Raw genomic sequence first — 23,777 nt, 5'->3', positions numbered from 1 at the left:
GTTAAAAAAAAATTCAGAAAATCACAACCAGAGACAGAAAAAGTTTTGCCAAATTTCAACCTTCTTACTAATTTAATTGAATTTGTCACTTGACACTCTTAATGCAATATAAACGCCAGTAAATTAGGTGAATATCTCTGAGAATTAAAACTGCTCAGGGACATCAACTTTTTATTCTTGGACAAAACAGTATAATGAATGAACTCTACAATTATGAAGCAACTACAATAAGTGAGAAGCGATTCTTAACTGTGAAAGTGCCACCTCTTAAAGTGCCACCTCTTAGAAACTGGGACTACACAAGGATTTGGTTTAGGATATTTATATATAAAATTTTAATAATCATAATACCTAATCTTAATAAACTTAATTAGAATGAAGAGGTCACTTATGAGTTTTCTAATATTTTGTAACAGGCAGCTTCCCCCTAGTATATTTATTATAAAATAAGGTCAAAATTAAAGTCAATATGAAAACCAAGAATTTCTTCAAAACTGTATTCATTTGTAAATATTCATTTACAAGCTCAAGATTCACTCGGTACATCTTGTGGCCTAGGCATTTCCTAGGTGCAGAAGTTAATAAGAAAAATAATAGTTTCTATTATCAAGAAACCCAAAGCCTACTGGGGTGAAATTAGTTATGTATGATACAAGACAGCAAGGATTTAAATTACTATGTGAGTATTGGTAGAAGGTCAGAAAAAAGGCTCTATAGAAAAGGTAAGATTTTAGAAGAGTGAAGAGAAGAAACTTGGCAGGTAGAAAGGGATAAAGAAGAAGGGTCTCCAGTCAAAAAAAGTAGCATATTCAACAACAGTGACATGTAAATCCTATTGTAGTCACGTTGATGGTGGGAAAGCACAGAATGTGGAGCCACTGAACCATGTGGGGCTGGGAAGAGCTTTGTAATACCTGCTCAAAAAGAGACTGTTTCTAATACGAGTGACAGAAACATTTAAAGATTTTAATTAGTCATTGAGGTAGTGGGAAAACATTGGTTCATTTGATCTTAATGAATTTTCTTTTGATTCTTTTGAGTTATTTTTTGTAGGACATGCTCTGGTCTTAAAGCATAGCTTGAAGCCACATCTCTTTAAGTGGACAGTCCTACGTACAAAGTAGTCACAACAACCTTTTTTTTTTTTTTTACCAGATGCCTGAGTCTCATTATCTTTGAAAGTACACTACATTCTGTGCCTTCTAGATTTGATGAAGACTGAGGTCTTCCTGTTTTAGAATGAATTTTGTTAGCAAGCCCAGGAGGAAGCAGTAAATAAAAGTATAGTAAAACTGATCTTCCAGCACCTACTTTACCACATTTCTTTTGGCAGCATGTTGTCACATTCTGTGTCTTCAGAGTCTCCACCTCCAGGAAATGCTGTCTCTCCTTGTGACAGGAGGCTTTGTCTTTTTAAAGGGAGAGTTCCCTTATATAATTGGGATTCCTTCCCTCCTCTAACTTTAATAAGGTACAGGGGTGTATCTCCAGAGACACAGTGACAGTAATGTCCCCTAACATAAATTGTTCATCACCCTTTAGCACTAAAGACAGTTTCCTTATGTTCCTGAGTTCTCTGTTCCTTTCAGTTCAGGCTAGTATTTTGTATTCTGAAAAAGTTAATGCTTGTTTACATTCCTGGAGTCAGTCAGTTCTCAGAGGTTATAGCCTTAAACTTGAAGCCAATGCACAGTAAAAAGCTAGTTATCAAGAATGTGGCTGGGCAAAAAAAATGTCTATTTTGTTTTGTTTTTAGCTTTTTATTGTTATTTGGGTGAACATTTACAGAGAAAATTGATTTTCCATTCAACAATTCATACATAGTTTGCTTTGTGACATTGATTGCAATTCCCACAATATAATAGCACACTACCCATTTCCTCCCTGTGTTTAGTATTTCCATTCATCTGTCTCTCCTAACCCTTCCTACCTTCTGAGCTTTATTTCTGATAAAAACTGCTCTTTTGATCTTGTATGGTTTATTGGTTAAGTTCCTGACCTGAAGGGTGTCTAAGGGGCATAGTGTTAGAGGTTCCACCACCAATCTTTACTAGTTCAGTAAGCCTGGTCTTTTTGAGTTTTGGTCCACATTTTTCCCCCACTCTATTCAGGACTTCCTACTGGGAGCCCTTTCAGAGCAGTCGGCTGTGCATCATCCAGTTATTCTGATCTCAGATTTATGGAGGCTGTGCTACATGGTCCATTAGTCCTTTGGACTAAATGTTTCCACATGTCTTTGATTTCTTTACTTTTTTTGTTCTGGGTAAGAAAAGACCAGTAGTTGCACCTTAGATGGCTAGTCATAAGCTTTTAAGACTCCAATCACTACTTACCACAGTAGGATGTGTTGCTGTTATTAAGTGTCATTGAGTAATTCTAACCCATAGCGACCCTGTAAAGGGTTTCCGAGGAGCACCTGGTGAGTTTGAACCATTGACCTTGTGGTTCAAACCAACTTTGCAGTCTAGGGCAAGAACCCACAGCGCCACACCAGGACTCCATAGTAGGATTTTGGACTGTGCTATGTTAATTGACCTTGATTTCCCATGAAACATTGGTCCAAGGTCCAAAGACTCATTCCCTCAGGGTGCTTGGCTATGTCTAAGACGTTTCCTCAACTTTGACCCCTGTATGCTCTGTTATATTCATGAATATATTTATAGCACATGTAAATACATATGTAGAAGTATATTATAGATATTCATGGGTGAAGTCACATTCACCTTTCTACTCCTGTTCAGCTTATGTGTCTACCTATATAACCATTCATCGGTTATTCTTTTTATTGCTATTGCAAAAGTGTGTGAATCTGTTTATTTGAAATTTAGGGAAAAAATGTTCAGAAATGCCTGTGTTAACATTTTCATTGGTTCCAGATTTCCTTTCTAGCAAATCATTTTTTAAATTTATTGATATAATTTGATCTGTATTCCTTGTCTGATGCAAATGGTTCATATGTTTGACTGCTAACTGAAAGGCTGTAGGTTGAAGTTCACCCAGAAATACATTGGAAGAAAGTTCTGGCAATTTATTTCAGAAAAACTGCCATTGAAAAACCTACGGAGTACAGTTCTACTCTGAAATATGTAGGGTTGCCAAGAGACAGCATCAATTCAACAACTGGTTGCTTTTTAGTAAGTTATTAAGTGATTTTCCTGTGGATCAACAACTTTCCAACTTAGAAATGACAATGTTTACTTTTATGATGTTCTGTTACAATTTCAGAGAGCTTTTTTACCCATGAAGCTACCTCTTTAGATCATCAGTGCACTTCATAAATTCTAACCACTAGCAAAACGTTCTCACTTCTTTTCCATGTGATACTCTATTACTACAGAAAAACCAGACACTAGTGCTCATGAAATGTTATTGTTGTTGTTAAGTGCCGTTAAGTCAGTTCTGACTCACAGGACCTTTTATAGGGCTTCCTAGGAGTAGCTGGTGAGTTTGAATTAATGACCTTGACCTTAGCAATCAGGGCTTATTCTACAGTACCATACCTGGACTCCATAATGCTGATGAAATAGGGACCTTTACAATAAATGTCAGTTAGCCCCTGGGTGTTGGTTTTCCTATTTTATAGATAGGAAAATGATAATATATTTCTCCCTGCCTTAGGGCTATTTGGGAGCCAATAGGGAAAATGTAACTGAAAGAACTTTTATAAGACATTTACTCTAACATTTATTGAAGAACATAATTGTTGAGGTGTCCTAAAGGCAAAATTATTCTTCAATAGGTAAGCCTTAATTCAACTATTAATAAATGGCCAGTTGAGAATATTTTTGGGGGAGCTAAGTTAATGTAGCCCTGAGCAACTAGTTTTAGATTGATATGAGAATAAATTTTAGAACATCTCATTTTAGTGTCAGCCTTCTCTTCAGAATTGCTGGTAAAAGAGTTAATCAATTCAAGATGGAAGCCTTGGGTGAATGTCTGCAGTGCCTTCTGACTTAAGTGGGATTCGTGCACTTTAGATAGGAGGCTTGACAGATGATGATACTGAGAACCTGGCGTGAAAATTTCAAAACACTGAATCTTTCTCAGATTCACTGCTTTTCTTCTTCAGAGGTACATCTTTTTCTCTGTTTAAAATGAATTCCATGTCAGGGTCAAAGCAGGAGGGTTTGGCCTGGCAATTTCAACACAGTTCCCTACGACATTTTTTAATGCCTAATTTTAAGAGGTTCTGATTGTATGAAAAGTACTGGACTGGGAACCACACGGTTGGCAGCACAATCTCATCAGTTGCTCCTCTGGAGAAAGGTGAGGTTTTCTGCTCCCTCAAAGATGCACAGCCTCAGAAACTCTATACAAGGTCACTATGAGTCAGAACTGACTCTAAGGCACTTAGCAACAACAACTTCCCAGTGAGTCTGCCAAGGAGAATTAGTTTCAGATGAATTATAAATATAAATATTAAATGTTGAAGCAAGTCTGCTCAGAACATAATCTTAGTGTTAATATTGCTGCTGTTGTAGTTAAGTGCCGTTGAATTGGTTCTAAAACATAGTGACCCTGTATCTGGTTTCCAATAAGTGACTGGTAGGTTTGAACATCTTTATGGTCAGCAGTCCAGTGCTTATCCTCCAGCATCACATCAGGACTCCTTTAGTATCATTACTGAGGTTGAATTTCTTCCCCCGCCCCAGACATATCTACCATGGATATTATCCAATGAGATCAGCTATTTATGGTAGATTGGTGATTCATGATATTACCACTAAATCATTTGGAAATTCCTTATGTAATATAAAGTACTATAAAAGTAAACATATTGTAATATTGTGTTAGTGCTATATTAGAAATTATTTGTGTTCTGCTTTCTGAAATACAGATGTTTTAAGGTCTTCACACACTCCAGAAAAGTTAGATTTGAATAAAATTCCATTTTATGGTAGTCTCTCATGATTAAAAAAGTTATATGGTCATTAGGAAAATAAATCTACTAGTGAATTTTGTTCATGACTTTAAATGTAAAGTGTTCAAGACTCCTCGGTGATTCTTACGATTAGAGGTAATGTCCCAGAGATGTAGGTATTAGATGTTTGGCAAGGGACACAACATCTAACATCTATCTTACAATTTTTCCATAGTATCAGTTAAAAAATACTACTCAAGCTTGTTAATCCTTTGTTTAGCATATTTCAGCAGTCTATGAAAATTACAACTATACCTTCTTTGCTGTCACTGACGAAAATTGTTCTATGATGTGCTCAAAGTCATTTTTTCCAGTTTCTTCTCTTTCTACACTCATCAGAGCAGTCCCAGACCTTCCAACCAAAGGCAGTACCAGAGCCTGCAGTATGGGAATCTTATACGCAAATTACTTCCTGAAGAGAATACCTTGTACAGGGGCCAGGTCTATGGCCACCAGTATTTTTCATGCCCTCAACTAGGCCCACCCAGCTATAAAAGAGCATAATGTTTCTGAATCAGAAGTAGGATGGTGCGGAGGAGGAGAAATGGCCAGGTGGATTGTAAGACAAGCCTGCAATGAGTCAAAGCCACACCAAAGGGGAGAACAGGAAGAATGACAGGAGCTTTTGTTGTTGTTGTTGTTGTTGTTGTCAAGTGTCTTCGAGTCGAAACTGACTCATAGCGACCCCATGCATAGCAAAACAAAACAATGTCCGATCCTGGGCCAACTTCACTATCACTGCCACACTTGACGCCATCAATGATGCCTTTTAAAGGGGTGTAAAATGAGAAATGAAAAGCAGTCTGATTAATCTTCTTGATACTGCTTTTCCAAATCTCATAACCGTACAAACCCAGGCTAGAGAGCAAGAAATAAGTCTATGTCTTCCCCTTTGGACTCAAACAATTTGGGAGATACAAGTGACTGCGCAAAGATTAGCATTTCAGAGAGAGGGAAAGATCACACATTCCTTGACTGATGGAAGCTCTCAAATATTAGTATTAGTTATAAGTTGCTTAATGATCTCATATCTAGCAATGGAAATCACTCAAGGGATAGCTCCTTCAAGTGGCATACCTGCCATACCTTTCAGACTTTAGATATTCCTTTCCATGCCCCCTTTGAAAATCTGATGAAAGCTAAGCATCTAACTAGATAATAGAACAAAGCACATACCACACAATTTGGTTATAATTTTGTGGGGTTCTGAGTTCACCAACAGACCCAAAGACTCCCAAGTGTCTCACAGTGTTTACCTGTACTTACCTACCTGTCAGATGTTTTGATTTCTTTCCTACTTTTTACAGCTTTTGCCCCTTGAACTACAGTATGTATAAATCTCAACCAGAGAAGACAAAAGTAAGAGTTGCTATTTACTTGTGGTCTACTCTGGGTAGGGACTGGGCTGAGTACGTGACCTGCAATATCCACCACTCCACATCATTTTCAGATGTCTGGGATGATTTTTGCAACATGTTGTTCATCTCACTTCTTCAGAGAAGTAGAAGATAGGCATCAACATTTAAGACAGATAAGAGATGACAGAGTTACATGTCTAATTTTGTACAAGAATCCCAAAATCTCTGATAAGGAATTCTAGACTAGTTATGTCTCCCTTGTGTTTCTCAGTAGTTTCTGACACAAATGTTTTAAGTGTTGGGCTAAATCTACCCAGAGACACCTGAGAAAAAAGGCCTGATGATTTACTTCTGAAAAGTATACCAATGAAAACTCTATGGAGTGTATTCCTATATACAGGAGGTCACCATGAGAGGGAGTCAACCCAATGACACCTTTCTTTTTAGTGTCCCTCAAAAGAAGGTTAGGTTTTGCATGTCCATTCAGATGTCCATCCACCACTTGGGCTTGTTTGGAATTGCAGTAGCCTTGTGGACCATATCCTTGATTAATATCATTTTCAGGCTCATTTCATTAAAATCACACTGCCATGATTTAACTGTTTGTTGCCTTTTGCTTTGCTTCATCCACACAGGTAACCACGTTGACTCAGGAGGTCTCCCAGTTAGGTAAAGACATGAGAAATGTGATACAACTTCTGGAAAATGTTCTGTCAGCCCAGCAGCCATCAAGGCTTTGCTCTCTGCACACAGCCTCAGTATGTCCCCCCAGGGAGAGCTTACAGACCAGGATGACCTGGAGTACTCACCAACCTTGCCTACACTTGCAAGCAGGTGGAGCTGCTTATACTCAAGCACAACTTTGTCATGGAAACATCACTTCAGACATTTGGAATGTGGATCCTTCCTCTGTGGAGATCAGCCCACAGAGAACTGGAGCTTGTGAGCAAAATCCAATAGACAGTGAACTTTATCATTCTCCAGACCTTGATTATTCACCTTCCCACTACCAGGTTGTCCAAGAAGGTCATTTACAACTTTTAAGGTGCATCTCTCCACATTCAGACACCACTCTGACACCTCTGCAGTCCATCTCAGCGACACTCTCATCCTCTGTGTGCTCCTCCTCAGAAACATCTTTGCATCTGATCCTCCCAAGCAGATCAGAAGAGAGTAGCTTCAGCCACACAGCAGTCAGTTCCTTCAGTCTGGAAAATTTGCCGGGATCTTGGGACAAGGAAGGAATGGCCTCCATTGCTACTAAACCCTTGGAAAATTTTCCACTAGAAGTTGCCACAAGCACAGCGGATGTGAAAGATAGCAAAGCCATAAATGTATGATATCAGCACATGTGACACGCAGCTGCCAATTTCAACCCAACTTACTGCATGACAGCTTTCATTAGCCTTTTTTTGCCTTTGGCAGGCACAAGGACTGGATAAATAGGTAATTCTGCAAAATGGAGTGTGAGGAACCAGGGAAGGGCAGAACCACTGCAGCAAACAATTTCTAGATCCTAGAAGCATAATAGAAACATTTTTTTTTTCCTGTACAGGTATTAACTTACTGGTCTGTTTGACAGACTTTAATAAACTTCCAAAGACCCTGAGGGTCTGAGCAGCTAGAAGTCCCAGACAAAGAATTTGTGGATTAGTCTTGTCCTAGGTGGCTTTTGTGAACCACAGTGAAGGTTTTTTTCCTGAGTGCCTGTTTGTCATTCTTGAACAATATCCATAGCACTCTTGGCCTCGGGTGTGCACATCTCCTGCTGATCTATTTTCTTTTTGTGAAGGCAAAGGGACAATTATCACTGCATGTCATCTCCTAGACAATCAGTCAAATAGAGCTGGTGGCCAGTGGTTAGCTATTGCACGTCATTTGCCATGTAAATGAAAATGTCTTTATTTATCCACAAAAAGGCTATTTTTATATCCTTGGTATGAAATATGTATTTAAACTATTTAAAATATTTATAAAGAAATGAATGTTTTCTTTTCATTTTGGTAAAAAAAAAAAAAAAAGCTTGCTGTTTTAACAAGAAATGCTCTACTGTTATGTATAGTAGATTTAAAAAATATTTATTATTAAGATGATGTAGTTTCAAAAGGAATCTCCCTTTTATCTGCATGCAGTTTGCAACAAATGTATCCTCACCTTTCAGGATTACATAAGGAATGTGAGGTTGTATTTTATTAATGAAATAAAAACATGGACTGAGTGTCAACTACCTGAGCATTGGAATGGTGGTCAGAGGACTCCAACAAGGTTCTGCTGGCTCACGTCAACAGCCTGAATCAAGGCTGCCCCACTGTGCCAGCATTAAATGTCTCTCATCCCTGTATCACATTTTGTTATCAAGGAACCCAAAATTTACCTATGGACAATGAGATCATAATTATTTTGAGCCATGTTGGACTCAAATGAAGTAGAAAAATCTTAGGTGTCTCCTTTCCTATGCTATTCTTATAGAAGAGATTGTAGAACAGTGAGAATTCCAAAACAGTGAGAATAACACCTTGCCTTGGGTCAGCATTTTATATACATACATACATGCATACATATGTACATTCATACATACATATAAAAGTCTCTGGGAGGCACTGATGTTTATTTGCTAAACTGCTAACCGAAAGGTTGGAGTCTTGAGTTCACCTAGAAGAACCTTGGATGAAAGACCTAGTGGGCTACTTCTGAAAATCAGCCATTGAAAACCCCATGGAAGACAATTCTACTCTCACCATGTAGGGTCATGACTTGCAATTGCTGATGCAACAACATAATATATACATAAAAATGTTCTTAAGTGCTATTGAGTTGGATCTGACTCATAGTGACCTGGTATAGAGTTTCTGATGAGCAGCAGGTGAGTTTAAACCACCAGACCAGGACTTACTCTCTATCTATCTGTCTCTCTCTCTCTGCTCCTTGGAAACCTATATAGGGTCGCTATAGGTCAGAATCAACTCGACAGCATCTAACAACAACATATATACATATATGGTCGTTGTTGCTAGGTGCCGTCAAGTCGATACCAACTCAAAGCGACCTTATGCACAACAGAACGAAACATTGCCTGATCCTGGGCCAACCTCACTACTCTTGGCACGGTTAAGTCCACTGATGCTGCAACTTGACCAATCCATCTCGTTGGGGGTCTTCCTCTTTTTCTCTGACCCTCCACCTTACCAAACATGAATATCCTTCTCCAGTGACTGGTCCCTCCTGACAATATATATGTCCAAAGTATGAGAGACAAAGTTTGGCTATCTTGGCCTCTAAGGAGTGCTCTGGCTGCACTTCTTCCAAAACAAACCTATTGGTTCTTTGGCAGCCCATGGCACTTTCTATATTCTCCTCCAACACCATAACTCAAAAGCATCAATTCTTCTACAGTATTCCTTATTCACTGTGCAGATTTTACATGGATATGAGGTTAATGAAAATATCATGGCTTGGGTCAGGTGCACCTTACTCCTCAAGCTGACATCTTTGCTCTTCAACACTTTAAAAAGGTCTTGTGCAGCAGATTTGCCAAATGCAATATGTCATTTGATTTCGTGACAGCACTTCCATGAGTGTTGATAGTTGATCCAAGAAGAATGAAGTCCTTGACAACTTCAATCTTTTCTCCATTAATAAGAATACTGTTTATTGGTCCAGTGGTGAGGATTTTTGTTTTCTTGACACTGAGATGTAATCCATACTGAAGGTTGTGCTCTGTGATCTTCATCAGTAAATGTTTTAAGTCCTCTTCACTTTCAGCAAACAAGGTTGTATCATCTGCATATTATAGGTTGTTAAAGAGTCTTCCCTCCAATTCTGATGCCACGTTTTTCTTCATAGAACTCAGATTCTCAGATTATTTGCTCAGCATACGGGTTGAATAAGTATGATGAAAGAATACAACCTTGTCGCACACCTTTCTTAATTTCAAAACATTCAGTGTTCCCATGTTCTAGTAGAACAAACTGCTTCTTGGTCCAGGTCCAGGTTCCTCATGAGCATAATTAAGTGTTCTGGAATACTCATACTTCACAATGTTGTCCATAGCTTGTCATGCTCCACACAATCAAAAGTCTTTGCATAGTCAATAAAGCACAGGTAAACATCTTTCTGACATTCTCTGCTTTCAGCCAAGATCCATCAGACATCAACAATTATATCCCTCATTCCATGGCCCCTTCTGAATCTGGTTTGAATCTCTGGAAGTTCTCTGTCAATGTATGATTGTATCTGTGTCTGTATTACCTTTAGTGAAACTAAACTTGCATTGGGATATTAAAGAGATTGTCTGATGATTTCCGCATTCCAGAGGCACAAATATGGATCTCTTCCAATCAGTCAGCCAGATAGTTGTCTTCCAAATTTCTTGGCAGAGATGATTAAGTGCCTCCTGTGTCAACTCACTTTCTTGAAAATTTTATATTTTTATTCCATCAATTCCTGGTGCCTTGTTCTTTGCCAATTCCTTCAATGCACCTTGGACTTCCTCCTTCAGTATCATTGACTCTTGATCATATGCTACCTCTTGAAATGGTTCAACATTAACCATTTCCTTTTGGTACAGTGACTCTGTGTATTCCTTCCATCTTCTCTTGATGCTTTCTGCATCATACAATAATTTGCCCAGAGAACCTTTCAATAATGAAAATCAAGGCTTGACTTTTTCCTCAGTTCCCCCAGCTTGAGAAATACTGAATGTGTTCTTCCTTTTTGCTTTTCTGATTCCAGATCTTTGCACATTTTGTTGTAATATTTGGCTTTCTCGTCTTGAGCTGATCTTTGTAATTTTCTATTCAGCTCTTGGACCTCCTCATTTATTCCATTTGCTTTAGCATCTCTACGCTGGAAAGCAAGTTTCAGTGTCTCTTTTGACATCCATTTTGACCTTTTCCTTCTTTCTTGTCTTCTCAATGACTTTTTGCTTTCTTCCTGTATGATGCTGTTCAGGTCATCTCACAACTCTTCTGGTCTTCGGTCTTTAGTGTTTAATGTATCAAATCTGGTCTTCAGATGATCTCTAAATTCAAGTGGGATATATTAAAAGTCATATTTTGGCTCTTGTGGACTTGTTTTCATGTTCTTCAGCTTCAGTTTGAATTTGCATATGAGCAATTGTTGGTCTGTTCCACAGTCTGCCCTTGGCCTTGTTTTCACTGATGATATGGAGCTTTTCCTTCATCTCCTTCTGCAGATGTAGTCTAAAGAAGGTATTTGAAATGAACAAATCATTGGTTTTGCAGAATTCTATCATGCAGTTTCCAGCATCATTTCTATCACCAAGACCATGTTTTCCAACTACTGGTCCTTCCTCTTTGCTCCCAACCTTTGCATTCCAATCACCAGTAATGAGCAATACATCTTGATAGCATGTTTGATCAATTTCAGATTGAAGACATTGGTAGAATTCTTCTATTTCATTCTCACTGGCTTTAGTGGTTGGTGCATAAATTTCAATAATAGTGGCATTAACTGGGCTTCCCTGTAGGTGCATGGATATTATCCTATTACAGAGAGCATTGTACCTCATGACTGATCTGGATATGTTCTTTTTGACGATAAATGCAACACCATTCCTTTTCAATTTGTCATTCCTGGCATAGTAAACCATGTGATTGTCAGATTCAAAATGGCCAATACCAGTCCATTTCAGCTCTCTAATACCTAAGATATCAACGTTTATACGTTCCATTTCATTTTTGACAACTTCCAATTTTTCCAGATTCATACTTCGTACTTTCCATGTTCCAATTTTCAATGGATGTTTACAGCTGTTTCTCTTCATTTTAAGTTGTGGCTCATCAGCAAATGTAGGTCCCACGGGCTTTTCTCCCATGGGCTTGACTCCATTCGCATCATCACTGTGAACTCTACTTTGAGGAGGCAGCTGTTCTCCAGTTGCATTTTGAGTGCCTTCCAACCTGAGGGGCTCATTTTCTGGCACTATATCTGACTGTGTTTCTCTGCTATTCATTAGGTTTTCAGTGACTAAATATTTGGAAGTAGCTCGTCACTCTTTCTTCCTAGTCTGCCTTCGTCTGGAAGCTCATCTAAAACCTGTCCACCATGGGTGACCCTGCTGGTATTTAAAATACTGATGGCATAGATTTCAGAATCACAGCAACTCACAAGCCACCACAGTACGACAAACTGACAGACGAGTGGTGGCCATTTGGTTTTATATATAGAAAGAGAGAGAAGAGGAGAGGAGAGGAGGGGAGGGGAGGGGAGAGGAGAGGAGAGAAGATTTGAGGAGAGGAGAGGTGAGGTGAGGTAGCGGTAGCGTAGTGGTTACAAATCGAGCTGCAAAACGCAAGGTCAGCAGTTTGAAACTACCAGTTGTTCTGTGGGAGAAAGATGAGGCTTTCTGCTCCTGTAAAGATTTACAGCCTCAGAAACCCTGTACAGGGTCGCTATGAGTTGGAACCGACTCCACGGCACATAACTACCACCACCACCATATATACACACACACACACATATATACATATGTGTGTGTGTGGTTATGTGTGTGTGTGTATATATATATATATATATCTCCAAAATACCAAAGATTATATAGCTAATCTGTAATGCTCTTTACATCTTATGTCCACATGAAAACTCAGATACTAGGTTTGACAATGATTTAAACACTTGTGTTTAAGTTGTAATGAGCTATGGTGGTGCAATGGTTAAGCGTCCAGCCACTAACTAAAAGTTGGGGGTGTCAAGGAGTGCCTCTGCAGGAGAAAGACCTAGTGATAATCTTCCATAAAGATCACAAGGAAGAAAAGGGCAGTTCTACTCTGTCACATGCTGTTGGATGAGTTACACTCAACTCAAAGGCTCCCAACAACAACAAATTAAACTTTTTATTTTATATTTAAGAACATTTAGGGCCTAATTGTCCCAGATATTCCTAGAAGCCACATTGAATTCCCATTCTGGAGTCTTCCTATTCTTGTTTCCCACCATAAAGAGTAAACCATTGAAGGACTGTGTCATTAAAATACCTACACAAACCAAGACTTCTGCTACTGTGTGAATCTTGCATCTTAAAACTAAGTAGTGCAACTGAGAGAAGAGAAATCGTCCATAAGAAAAAAAAGTGGAGCATATTCATGTGGCAGGTCATTCAATCTCAATGTCTTTTACTACCCCACCTCCAAAATCCAGTCACTTCCTAAGTCCATGGAAAATTTAGACAGAAGCAACAAGACAGATATTATCTATGCATGTGTATTCCTTCTTTTGCTCATATTAACCTATATATTCATTTTTAAGTATGTTCTAAAAATAGCTAATTGGTATTAGTCCATGAGTATTCTCCTGGCAAATGAATACAGGTATTACTACTAATTGTAACAATTTACACTGTTACATTTGAGAACTGACAGTGTGTCAACAGAAATCTAAGAATTAGCACATACTGTGTTTCCTTATTGGTGACAATTACTAATAGCAACATATTTGCTGATACAGTTCTCACAAGAATGCTCAAAGTTATTTGCTATTACCTTTACTTTATAAATGACTAATTGGGACACAGATTGTTTATAAAACAGTCACATTTTCTTACAGTCATAGACCTAACACCTTCATGGCCATAGCCCTCTGTCCATATTCAAATTCATTCTTTTTGCCTTTTGAAACTTTTTGAGTAATTAATTCCTTTCAAAATAAGTGAAGAAAATGAAATATTTTCTTTAGAAAGTAAGCATCTCGCTTTCCAGGGTGGTGATTAGACTTGAACGCTGCCCAGAAGCAGAAGCAATCATTTCCCCCCTTGTCATACTTTCCTTTGCCACCAATAGAGACTGTTGGCACCAATAAAAAATAAAAAGGCTGCTAACCTCAAGGTCCACCATTCAAAACTACCAGCCATTCCTCAAGAGAAAGCTGAGGCTTTCTGCATCTATAAAGATTCACAGCCTCTGAAACCCTATGCAGGGTCGCTAAGCTGGAACCCACTCCACCGCACATAACCACCACTACAACAACAGTGAAACACCTAGAAATGTGCCCATGTTCTCCTCTGTACCAATTCCTAACACCTGGTATAGTCAGCAAAAGACCTATCCTTACTTTAGGTGGATCTAATGCTAGAGCCTCGGAAACCCTGTACAGGGTCGCTAGGGGTCGGAAGCAACTCGATGGCACTTAACAACAACAGTGCTAGATTCCTGGTGTGACATTGCAGGATAATGTGCTGGACTGCAAGGCTAGTTTGAAATGCAATGTTGGCAAGTCAAACCCACCAGCTGCTTCTCGGATACTCTATATAGGGTCACTATGGTTTGGAGCCAACTGAATGCACTTAACAACAACAACACATGCTCAAGTAAGGGAGCACTCAGGAAATACTAGGGTTCCCACTGATTTCTTACTGGAGAACCCCCTACCTCTTTTGAAGCAGCCCAGCTTACTCCTTATCCTTTTCCCTTTTCAGCATTACTTTGACCACCAGAATTCTTCCATGTCCAGGACAGCTCAGAATGACAAGTTTTAGTTTTATTTTGTTTATGTACTTTGTGATGTTAATCTAGGAAATGAGACTCTTCAGTGATCATGGATGTTTGAGTGTCTGAATTTTGGTACTATGTAAATAGCAGAGGCTCTTGTCTCATCAGGGACAGAGTTGTGGGTTGCCCCATTTTCACTTAACCACCCTCGGAGGCAGGAACAAGTGAGGGATCCAGATGGAATAGAAGTACATATTTTCTTGGTCAAATATATAGCTTCTTAAAAATAATTTGGGGACTGTTATCTTTTTGTATAGTTCCAGTTAACCAATCCAGAAAGGCAAATCATGTACACTTTATTTCAATTCAATGTAAGAAGAAATTTCTGATGATTAAAATTACTTACAAGTGATGATTATTGCCTGGTCGGTAGAAATATCACTAACAGAGAACATGAGTCACAGAGGCTGCATGGCCATTTCAGGAATAGTGTTCCCCTGGGCACTTGTTTTGCATTGGGTGCAAGGTTGGCAGCATGCCTGCCTCAGAATGGCATGGCGTTCTTCTTGTTTAAAGTGCAGAAAACCTTTATGCTGTCCAATCCCTTTAGGTGGGGCTTCAGAATCTATCATTTACTAAATGCCTCGGGTGACTTCTATTCACTAAAATCTGTAACAGTGAAAGTTGTGCTTTAATTAATTTATACCTAAATAGATAACATCTAAATTCTATTAGAGGCATCCCAAGTCTATAATTGTATAATAAATAGGCCTGGCTCACCCTTTCACAGAGCCTGGTTGCACAATGGTTATATGCTCAGCTGCTCGGCAAAATGTTGTGGTTCAAACCTACCCAAACCCACCCACTCTACAGGAGAAAGCTGTGACTATCATCAGCTGCCATCAAGACTTGGAAACACTATATGGGCAGTTGTGCTCTCTCATGCACAGTCACAAGAAGTTGGCATCGACTTGATGACAATGGGGTTCAAATCTGTAGTTCTGAAACTTTAGTTAATTAATGTATTTCCAGAGACTATAATTAAAACAGAATTTTCAGGACCTAAGTCCCTAGGATATGGGCTAGGTCTCAAGTGATTCTGATACAGATGTTTCAGGGAACAAACTTTAGAGACATTTCCCTAAGCAGTATAATCATCCCAGAAAAATTGGAAAATTGGTTTTTATGGTAGTTGGGTCAAGGAGTTCTGGTAGCGTAGTGGTTACGAATCGGGCTGCAAACCGGAAGGTCAGCAGTTCGAAACTACCAGCTGCTCCGCGGGAGAAAGATGAGGCGATCTGCTCCCGTAAAGATTTACAGCCTCGGAAACCCTACTCAGGGTCGCTATGGGTCGAAACCGACTCGACGGCACTTAACAACAACAACAACATGGTAGTTGGGTCAGGCAGAATTGTCTATTAAAACTGACAATTTTGTGCAATGTTATTTCCACACAGTTCCTAGCATATCATTTTTTTAAAAATAAAAAACGATTATCATTTTTCTCCAACACACATGAACATCCATTCATTAATCAACAACGATTGCGTGTCTACTAGTCATGGATTTCTTAATTTGTTGTCTTTGTTTTCTTATTTCAGATGAATTTATTCCAGAAGAAAAAATTATGTCAAAATGTATTTTAAGATTTGAATTCTCAAAACTGGTCAGTTCCTCCCTAATCTGAAGAAGTCATATATGGATGCAGAGCAAGACAATTATTTGATTAGAGTATGGAAAAATGTTCCTTTGTGGCATGGAATTGCTAATGTCAAGACTATGATTTTATCAATTACAGGGCAAATAGCCTGCTCCAAATAGTTCTTCCTAAGGAATCCTGGTATCACAGTGATTAAAACACTTAACTATAACAAAAAGATCAGTGCTTCAAATCCACCAGCTGTCCCACCAGAAAAAGATGTGGCAATCGTCATCCTAAAAGATTGTTATTGTTGTTAAGTGCCATTGATTCGGTTCCAACTCAAAGCAACCTTCTATAGAATTTCAGAGGTTTGAACCACCAACATTGCAGTTAGCAGTTCAGTATTTATGCCACAGCACCAAGATTACAGTCTTGAAAGCCTGATGGTTTCCTATAATCTCATTATTAGTCAGAATTGACTCAATAGAATGACTGGTTAGTTGAGGTGGCTTTTTCTAAGGTCATCCTTTTCAGCAGTGCCAGATACCCCACTAAATAAGGTAAATAAGGGTTTTCTTGGGCTTATTTAGTAAGCTGCAGTCACTTCAGATTAGTAAGTAAACACAAGTAAGTAATTTTACTACAGTGATGGATTTCACCACATCTTTGTTTTCACCACAAGCAAGCCTGTGCCTAGGTTGCTTCCTGGCTACTCCATCCCTGTCAGGTATTGTAAACTTGAAAAGAGACTTTGAATCTGTAGACAGGTATTGTGGGTTTGGGAAAGAAACAGATGCCAGCCATACCTAGAAATAGAGTCTGTGATGCAGTGAAAAATGGAAATTGTTCACTGAAGATTTATTAGTACAAATGGTCCATAGTTACCTTGTTTGTTGGGTAATAACGACCCTATATAGGGTTTCCAAGGTGCAGCTGATGAGTTTGAACCAAATACCTTGTGCTTCAAACTGACCTTGAGGTCCAGTGCATTATCTCACAGTGCCACACCAGTACTAGATTGTTTTTGTTGTTGTTAGATGCCATCAAGTTGGTACCGATTCATAGTGACCCTATGCACAACAGAACAAAATACTGCCTGGTCCTGGGCCAACCTCACAATTGCTACTACGTTTGAGCCCATTGTTGCTGCCACTATGCCAATCCATCTTGCTGGGGGTCTTTCTCTTTTTCTCCAACCCTCCACCTTACAAACCATGATATCGTTTTCCAATGACTGGGCCCTCCTAACAATATGTCCAAAGTATGAGAGCCTAAGTTTGGCCATCCTGGCTTCCAAAGAGCACTCTGACTGTGCTTCTTCCAACACGGATCTGTTTGTTCTTTTGGTGGTCTATGGTACTTTCAATATTCTCTTCCAACACCATAACTCAAATGCATCCATTCTTCCACGGTCTTCCTTATTCACTATCCAACTTTCTTATGCATATAGGTTATTGAAAATACCATGGCATGGGTCAGGCACACCTTAGTCCTCAAACTGACATCTTTGTTCTTCAATGTTTTAAAGAGATCTTGTGCAGCAGATTTGCCCAGTGCAATGCATCATTTGATTTCTTGACTGTTACTTCCATGAGTGTTGATGGTTGATCAAAGAAAAATGAAGTCTCTGAGGTTGTCACCTCAGTCTTTTCTCCATTTATGTGGATGTTGTTTATTGGCCCAGTGGTGAGGATTTTTTGTTTTGTTTACACTGAGATGTACTTTGAGATGAAGGCTGTGGCCTTTGATCTTTATCAGTAAGTACTTTAAGTCCTTGTCTCTTTCAGCAAGCAAGGATGTATCATCTGCATATCACTGGTTGTTAATGAGTCTTCCTCCAGTCCTGATGCCACAGTTTTCTTCATATAGTCCAGTTTCTCAGATTATTTGTTTAGCATACAGACTGAATAAATATGGTTAAGGAATAAAACCCTGTTGCACACCTTTCTTAATTTTAAACAATGTTCCGTAGATCACCATCTAAAACTAGAGCCTGTGAATAGGCCCTGTTAAAACCTTCTCCAAAAGGCTACCCTTTACTTACTTCTGCCAAGTTATCCAAAGGCTCCAAGTATGATGGCGAGGAAGGAACCAGATTTTTTTTCTTTTCAACGGGACTGGAAGCAGAGGGGGACAAACAAGTGTTTGCTTTCCAACCATTTGTCCTGGCTCTGACAAGTTATTTAACATTTTTGAGCCTCGATTTCTTCATGCAAAAACAGAGACTTAAACTATGCTGCAGGGCATTTATGAATATTCAGTGGAATAATGAATGCTAAGCAACTGTCAGTCCCTCTTCGGTTGGCCTTCTACCATCTATCTCTTTCTCCTCTCATCCTTTCATCCTCTCATCTCCCTCTGCCCTTCCTCTCCTCATTCCCCCATCCTTTTATTCCCCTGCCTCCTTTTGCAAAGCTCCCTCTACTCCTCCTCATTTTCCTTTCTCTTTCCCAACTTCCTCCTTGACTCCTCATTTTTTTTTTTTTACCTTTCCTTTTCCAATTCTAACTTTCCTTCTTCCTTCTCTTTCTTTCCACTCTTCTCTTTTCCTCCTTCCTCATTCTTCCCTCACTTCTCTTAAGTGTCCAGTACAACCTCTGGAAAATGAGCTACCCTTTAACATCTTGTCTGCATAGTTCATAATCTAGCTTTCACACTATGTCCTCTGGAATCTGTTCATCACATTGTTATCAATCAAGTCAACATTTACCTTTTCAAAATAAAATTACTGAAGAGGCACCATTAGTGAAAATGCACTCTCTCTGCTCCCTGCCAAGTAATCCCAACCCATGGGGCTTCTGATATGTTGATATGAATTTAGTAACCAAGGTATTATTTTAAATACTTTAAAATTACAGAAAAATCCAGGATATTTGTTCACTGACATGAATATAGTCCATGGACACATATGTCCATTTTAACCCATACTTTCTCTATGGAACTGTACCATTGCTTGAGACATCACACATAATATATATGCCACATCTAGCATCACCATCCAAGAAAGACCTGAGTATGGTTAGCCAACAACTTTAGACTTTTCCCTGTGGTAAGTGGTCTTCCCCTCCTGCCTTATAGCTCCTCTGGCTGAAAGCAGAGATGATGAAATGGCTGTCGTTTCACACAGATGCCTTCAAACTCTCTCCTTGGTATCCCATGGAGCAAGTAGGTCCCAGCAGAGGAATAAGCTAAATGTCACTCCCTGAATCTGTCCTGAAAGAACCTCTTCCTTGGGCTGTGAGCTCTTTATTTAGGGAGACATTCAGAAACTCCCTAAATAAAGAGCTCACAAAAGACAGGAAAGCAGCCGGGTGAGGCAGCAGCGATGGGCACATCTGTACCTGCTGTTCCAGGGGGGAAAGTAAGCTGCACATTTTAGAAAAACAGATAGGTGAGCAAAAGGGGTCTTCGGGGCAAAACTATGTCTTCTCAGATGATTTCTTCCTGGCTTAGGTTTTTCCCCTTTGAGGATCAGAAGCTGGGAATGGGGTAGAATGTACTGCTGATGCTAAGCCTCTATTTCGTTCTGCTTTTCTGTTTTTGTTTTGTTTTGTTTTTAATAGTTGGTTTGATAAATATAGAGACTATATATGTGATATATTTGAGTCCAACAGAGAATAAAATGGAAGAAAGTGAAACTTAAGACTGTGTCTGTCCTTTTTATTTTTGTAAGAAACCAAAATGCTAACTTGAAGGGACCACGCTCATTTAAGAATTCCCTCCTGGGTAAAGAGAGCCCTATATACCCTTTTTGCACTCCTACTTTCACTGGTGAATTTTCTGCCCACGCTGAGACCTCTGAACTATAACTGGCAGCTTCATTCTTCATCGTGGTTTATTTCTCTTGAGAGAGAACCATTTCTGAACTCAGTAGTGCGGTCAGTGTTAACTGCTGCTAAGGAAGGGGCCCACACTCAGCTGCTCCTCCCTGAGAACAGAGTCCTCTGAATGGCTGCAGCTCTGAGCACCTCTGGGGTCCACTGCAATTCTTGGCAGGGAAGTCCAGAGCCCCCAGGTGAAAACACAGTGTTTTGAAAGTTGCCATGGCAACCCATTGCCCAAAGTGAGTCATGAGAGCTCTTCCTGCTCTAATCAGACAATCTGTGGAGAGATATCAAATCGTCATTTCTGGCAGCAAATACCCAAAAGATATTTGAGCTTGAGTCCTAAATCACTTTATATCTCTCTGGTTAGCTTTCTCAGCAATCACATCTACAGAAGAGAAGTTAGGAAGACAGTATTTTTGACCTTTGCTAAACAGGGCGCGATCTGCCGAGCAGCAGCTCCAGGAGCATCTCACTGCTGTAAATACAGAATCTCAGGCCCAATCCCAGGCCTATTCAATCCGAATTTGTATTTTATCAAGATTCCCAGGTGATTTGTGAACATGGTATAGTTTAGAAATGCTGGATAAACAATTGCTTCTAAACCCTCGTTGCACATTAGAATCAGTTGCACAGCTAATTTAAAACACTGGCTCTGATCCCATCCCCATAGATTTCTGATTTATTTTGTTTTAGAGGAACAAGGGAGAGTAAAACCAGATATTTATACTGTTTCAAACAAACAACAACAAAAACAAAAACCGTATACACACAGATTTGAAAAAGCTGCTCCAGAACAGTAGTTCCCATAGTCCCTCATCAGTAGCATGAAGATCCCAGGGAACTTGTTAGAATTGCAAACTCATGTGACCCAGAACTTCTGCTTAAGCCTGGGGGTGGAACCCAGTAATCTGTGGTGATTCTGATACTTGTTCCTAGTAGGAGAACTGCTGCTCTAGTCTGAAGACAAAGAAAACAGCAAGGACTGAAGGAGTACGTATGCAGGCAGGCGTTGGAATAAAATATGAAGATGTATATAAGAATCGTGAGTCCATGTGTGACACTGGGTTGATGCGCTATACTGAAAAGTCAGTTTGAACTGCATGGTCGGCGGTTCAAGTTCACAGGCTGCTCCTTGGAAACCCTATACAGAATTTCTATGGGTTGGAACCGACTCAATGACACTTAACAACAGCAACATATAAGTATCAAGCTTCTCATAAAGTCATTTTTCTTACTATTTCAAACATTCCTCTGTGTTTTTAAAACTTTAATACTGTGCAAATGATTAAGCATTATCCTACAAGCCAAAAAGGTTGTCAATTCAAACTCAACCAGACTTTCCAAAGGGTCACAGCCTTGGAAACCCTACGGATGTACAGATGCAGTCCCATTCTGCACATATGAGGTCATCGTGAGTCACACTTGATTCTACAGCAACAAACAGCAGTAGATCCATGTCTCACTTTTCAATTAGAATAGCTCCCACATAGCTAAGACACCTGGTAGTATGATGGGTTATGAGTTGGACTACAAACCACAAGAGCAGCAGTTCAAATCTACTAGCCATTCTGCAGGAGAAAGACAATGCTTTCTGCTCCCATAAAGATTTCCAGCCACAAAAACACTACAAGTGTTTTTACTTTAGTCATAATGACTTCACAATATACAGCCACTACCACCCACCTGGCCATTTTATTTAATACTACAGCTTATCATAGAAATATTATTAAGAAAATTATTATGTCCTAGAATAGCCTTTGTACATCTCAGTCTTAGGAGGCTGATGCTGAGCAAAGAATGACTGTTAGTTACACCTGTTGTTGTTAAGTGCCGTCCAGTCAGTCCGGACTCATAGCGACGCTATGGAGGCTTTCCAAGAAGCGGCTAGTTGAGTTTGAATTGCCGATCTTGTGATTCAAACCACTCTTGTGATCCAGGGCTTTAGCTCACAGTGCCACACCAGGACAACAGCAGGTCACAGTTGTAGGTCTCATGAACCATGGGCTGAAAGAGAAGTCTCTTTCCCCGAACTAGAGACAATGTGTTATGAGGAAAACCTATATAATGTTTATCCTGTGTTGGTTACAGATGGTATTGTTTTCAGAAATCAGGTCTTTTAATTTTGACATGGAATGCTGTAGGATAAGCACTGGACTGCTAACCACAGACAGGGAGTTCAAACCCACCACCCATTCTATGAAAATACTATTCAGTGTTGCTGTAAGTTGAATCCAACTCAATAGCACTTAAGAAAAAAACAATTTTAACATAGAACTGGAATCTTATGTGTCAAAAGAGAAGTGTTAATGCTGTTTTAATCACAGTCATTGACATTGAAGGTATAATTAGTAATATAAAATGTGACTGTCCACCACTCATCTGTCACTGTGTCGTAATGTGGTGGATTGTGTGTTGCTGTGAGGCTGGAAGCTATGTTACCAGCATTGTAAATACCAACAGGGTCACCAGTAAAAGACAGGTTTCAGTGCAGTTTACAAACTAAAATTAAAAGACAGACTAGGAAGGAAAGGCAGACTACTTCTGAATGGTTAGCAGCTAAAAACTTCATGAACGGCAGCAAATCATCATCAGACATAGTGTTAGAAGATGAGCCCCTGACTTTGGAAGGTACTCAAATTACAGTAGGGGAAAAGTTACATCCTCAAAATAGAGTTGACATTAATGACATGGACAGGGTTAAGTTTTGGGGATGTTCATTTGCTGATATGGCACAACTCAAAGTGAGATGCAACTGTTAAAAATACTCATTAGTAATCAGAACATGGAATATACAAAGTATGAATCTAGGAAAACTGAAGTTGTCAAAAATGAAATTGGAACAAAGACACATCAATAAGTGAGCTGAAATGAAGTGGTATTGGTCCTTTTGAATTGGATAATCACCTGGTATACTATGTCTGAAACAGCAAACCCAAGAGGAATGGTATTGCGTTCCTTGTCAAAGGAACTGTAAGTGCAAAACTGTAAGTGTAATAACCATACACTTACAAGGAAGACTAGTTAATACCACTATTATTCAAATTTACACACCAACCATTAAGGCCAGTAAAAGTGACATTGAAGAATTCTACCAACTTCTTCAGTCTGAAATTGATCAAGCATGCAAACAAGATACACTGATAATTTCTGGTGATTTGAATGCAAAAGTTGGAAGCCAAGAGGAAGGATCAGTAGTTGAAAAAGATGGCCTTGGTGATAGAAACAAGCTGGAGATCTCACAATAGAATTTTTTTCAAGACCAATAAAACCAAGATGATGAAATTTTGTGTTTCATACTTCGGATATATCATCTAGAACCAGTCCCTGGAGAAGGACTTCATGCTTGGTAAAGTGGAGGGTCAGAGAAAAGGGGAATACCCACAAGGAGATGGACTGGCACAATGATGAAGTAAAATTTAGTAAAACAGGTAGGTGATCAGAAAATTTCAAATGGCAGCTGGAGAAGACAAGGTAAAGTGTTATGATGAAATATACAAAGACCAGTGTGTCATACTGTGGTGGCTTGTGTGTTGCTGTGTTACTGGAAGCTATTCTAGTTAGAAAGACAAAAGAGAAAACACACTC

The 23,777-nt window shown here is 39.3% G+C and overlaps 1 protein-coding gene across 1 annotated transcript in view; it reads left to right on the top strand.

Moving 5' to 3' along the window:
• Positions 1 to 8,779, top strand: part of KCNH8 (potassium voltage-gated channel, subfamily H (eag-related), member 8) — a 163,800-nt gene extending 155,021 nt beyond the window's left edge. Inside the window, exon 8 of the mRNA XM_006859165.1 lies at positions 6,915 to 8,779. Coding sequence (XP_006859227.1) covers positions 6,915 to 7,619 — 705 coding nt within the window. The 3' untranslated portion in view covers positions 7,620 to 8,779. The remainder of the gene's footprint in view (positions 1 to 6,914) is intronic.
• The last annotated feature ends 14,998 nt before the right edge of the window (positions 8,780 to 23,777 follow it).

Source organism: Chrysochloris asiatica, unplaced genomic scaffold (genome assembly GCF_000296735.1).
Source record: "Chrysochloris asiatica unplaced genomic scaffold, ChrAsi1.0 scaffold00030, whole genome shotgun sequence".
In the NCBI taxonomy this organism is placed as follows: Eukaryota; Metazoa; Chordata; class Mammalia; order Afrosoricida; family Chrysochloridae; genus Chrysochloris; species Chrysochloris asiatica.
The sequence above is the reverse complement of the archived record's forward strand: the minus strand, read 5'-3'. Positions and strand labels throughout refer to the sequence as shown.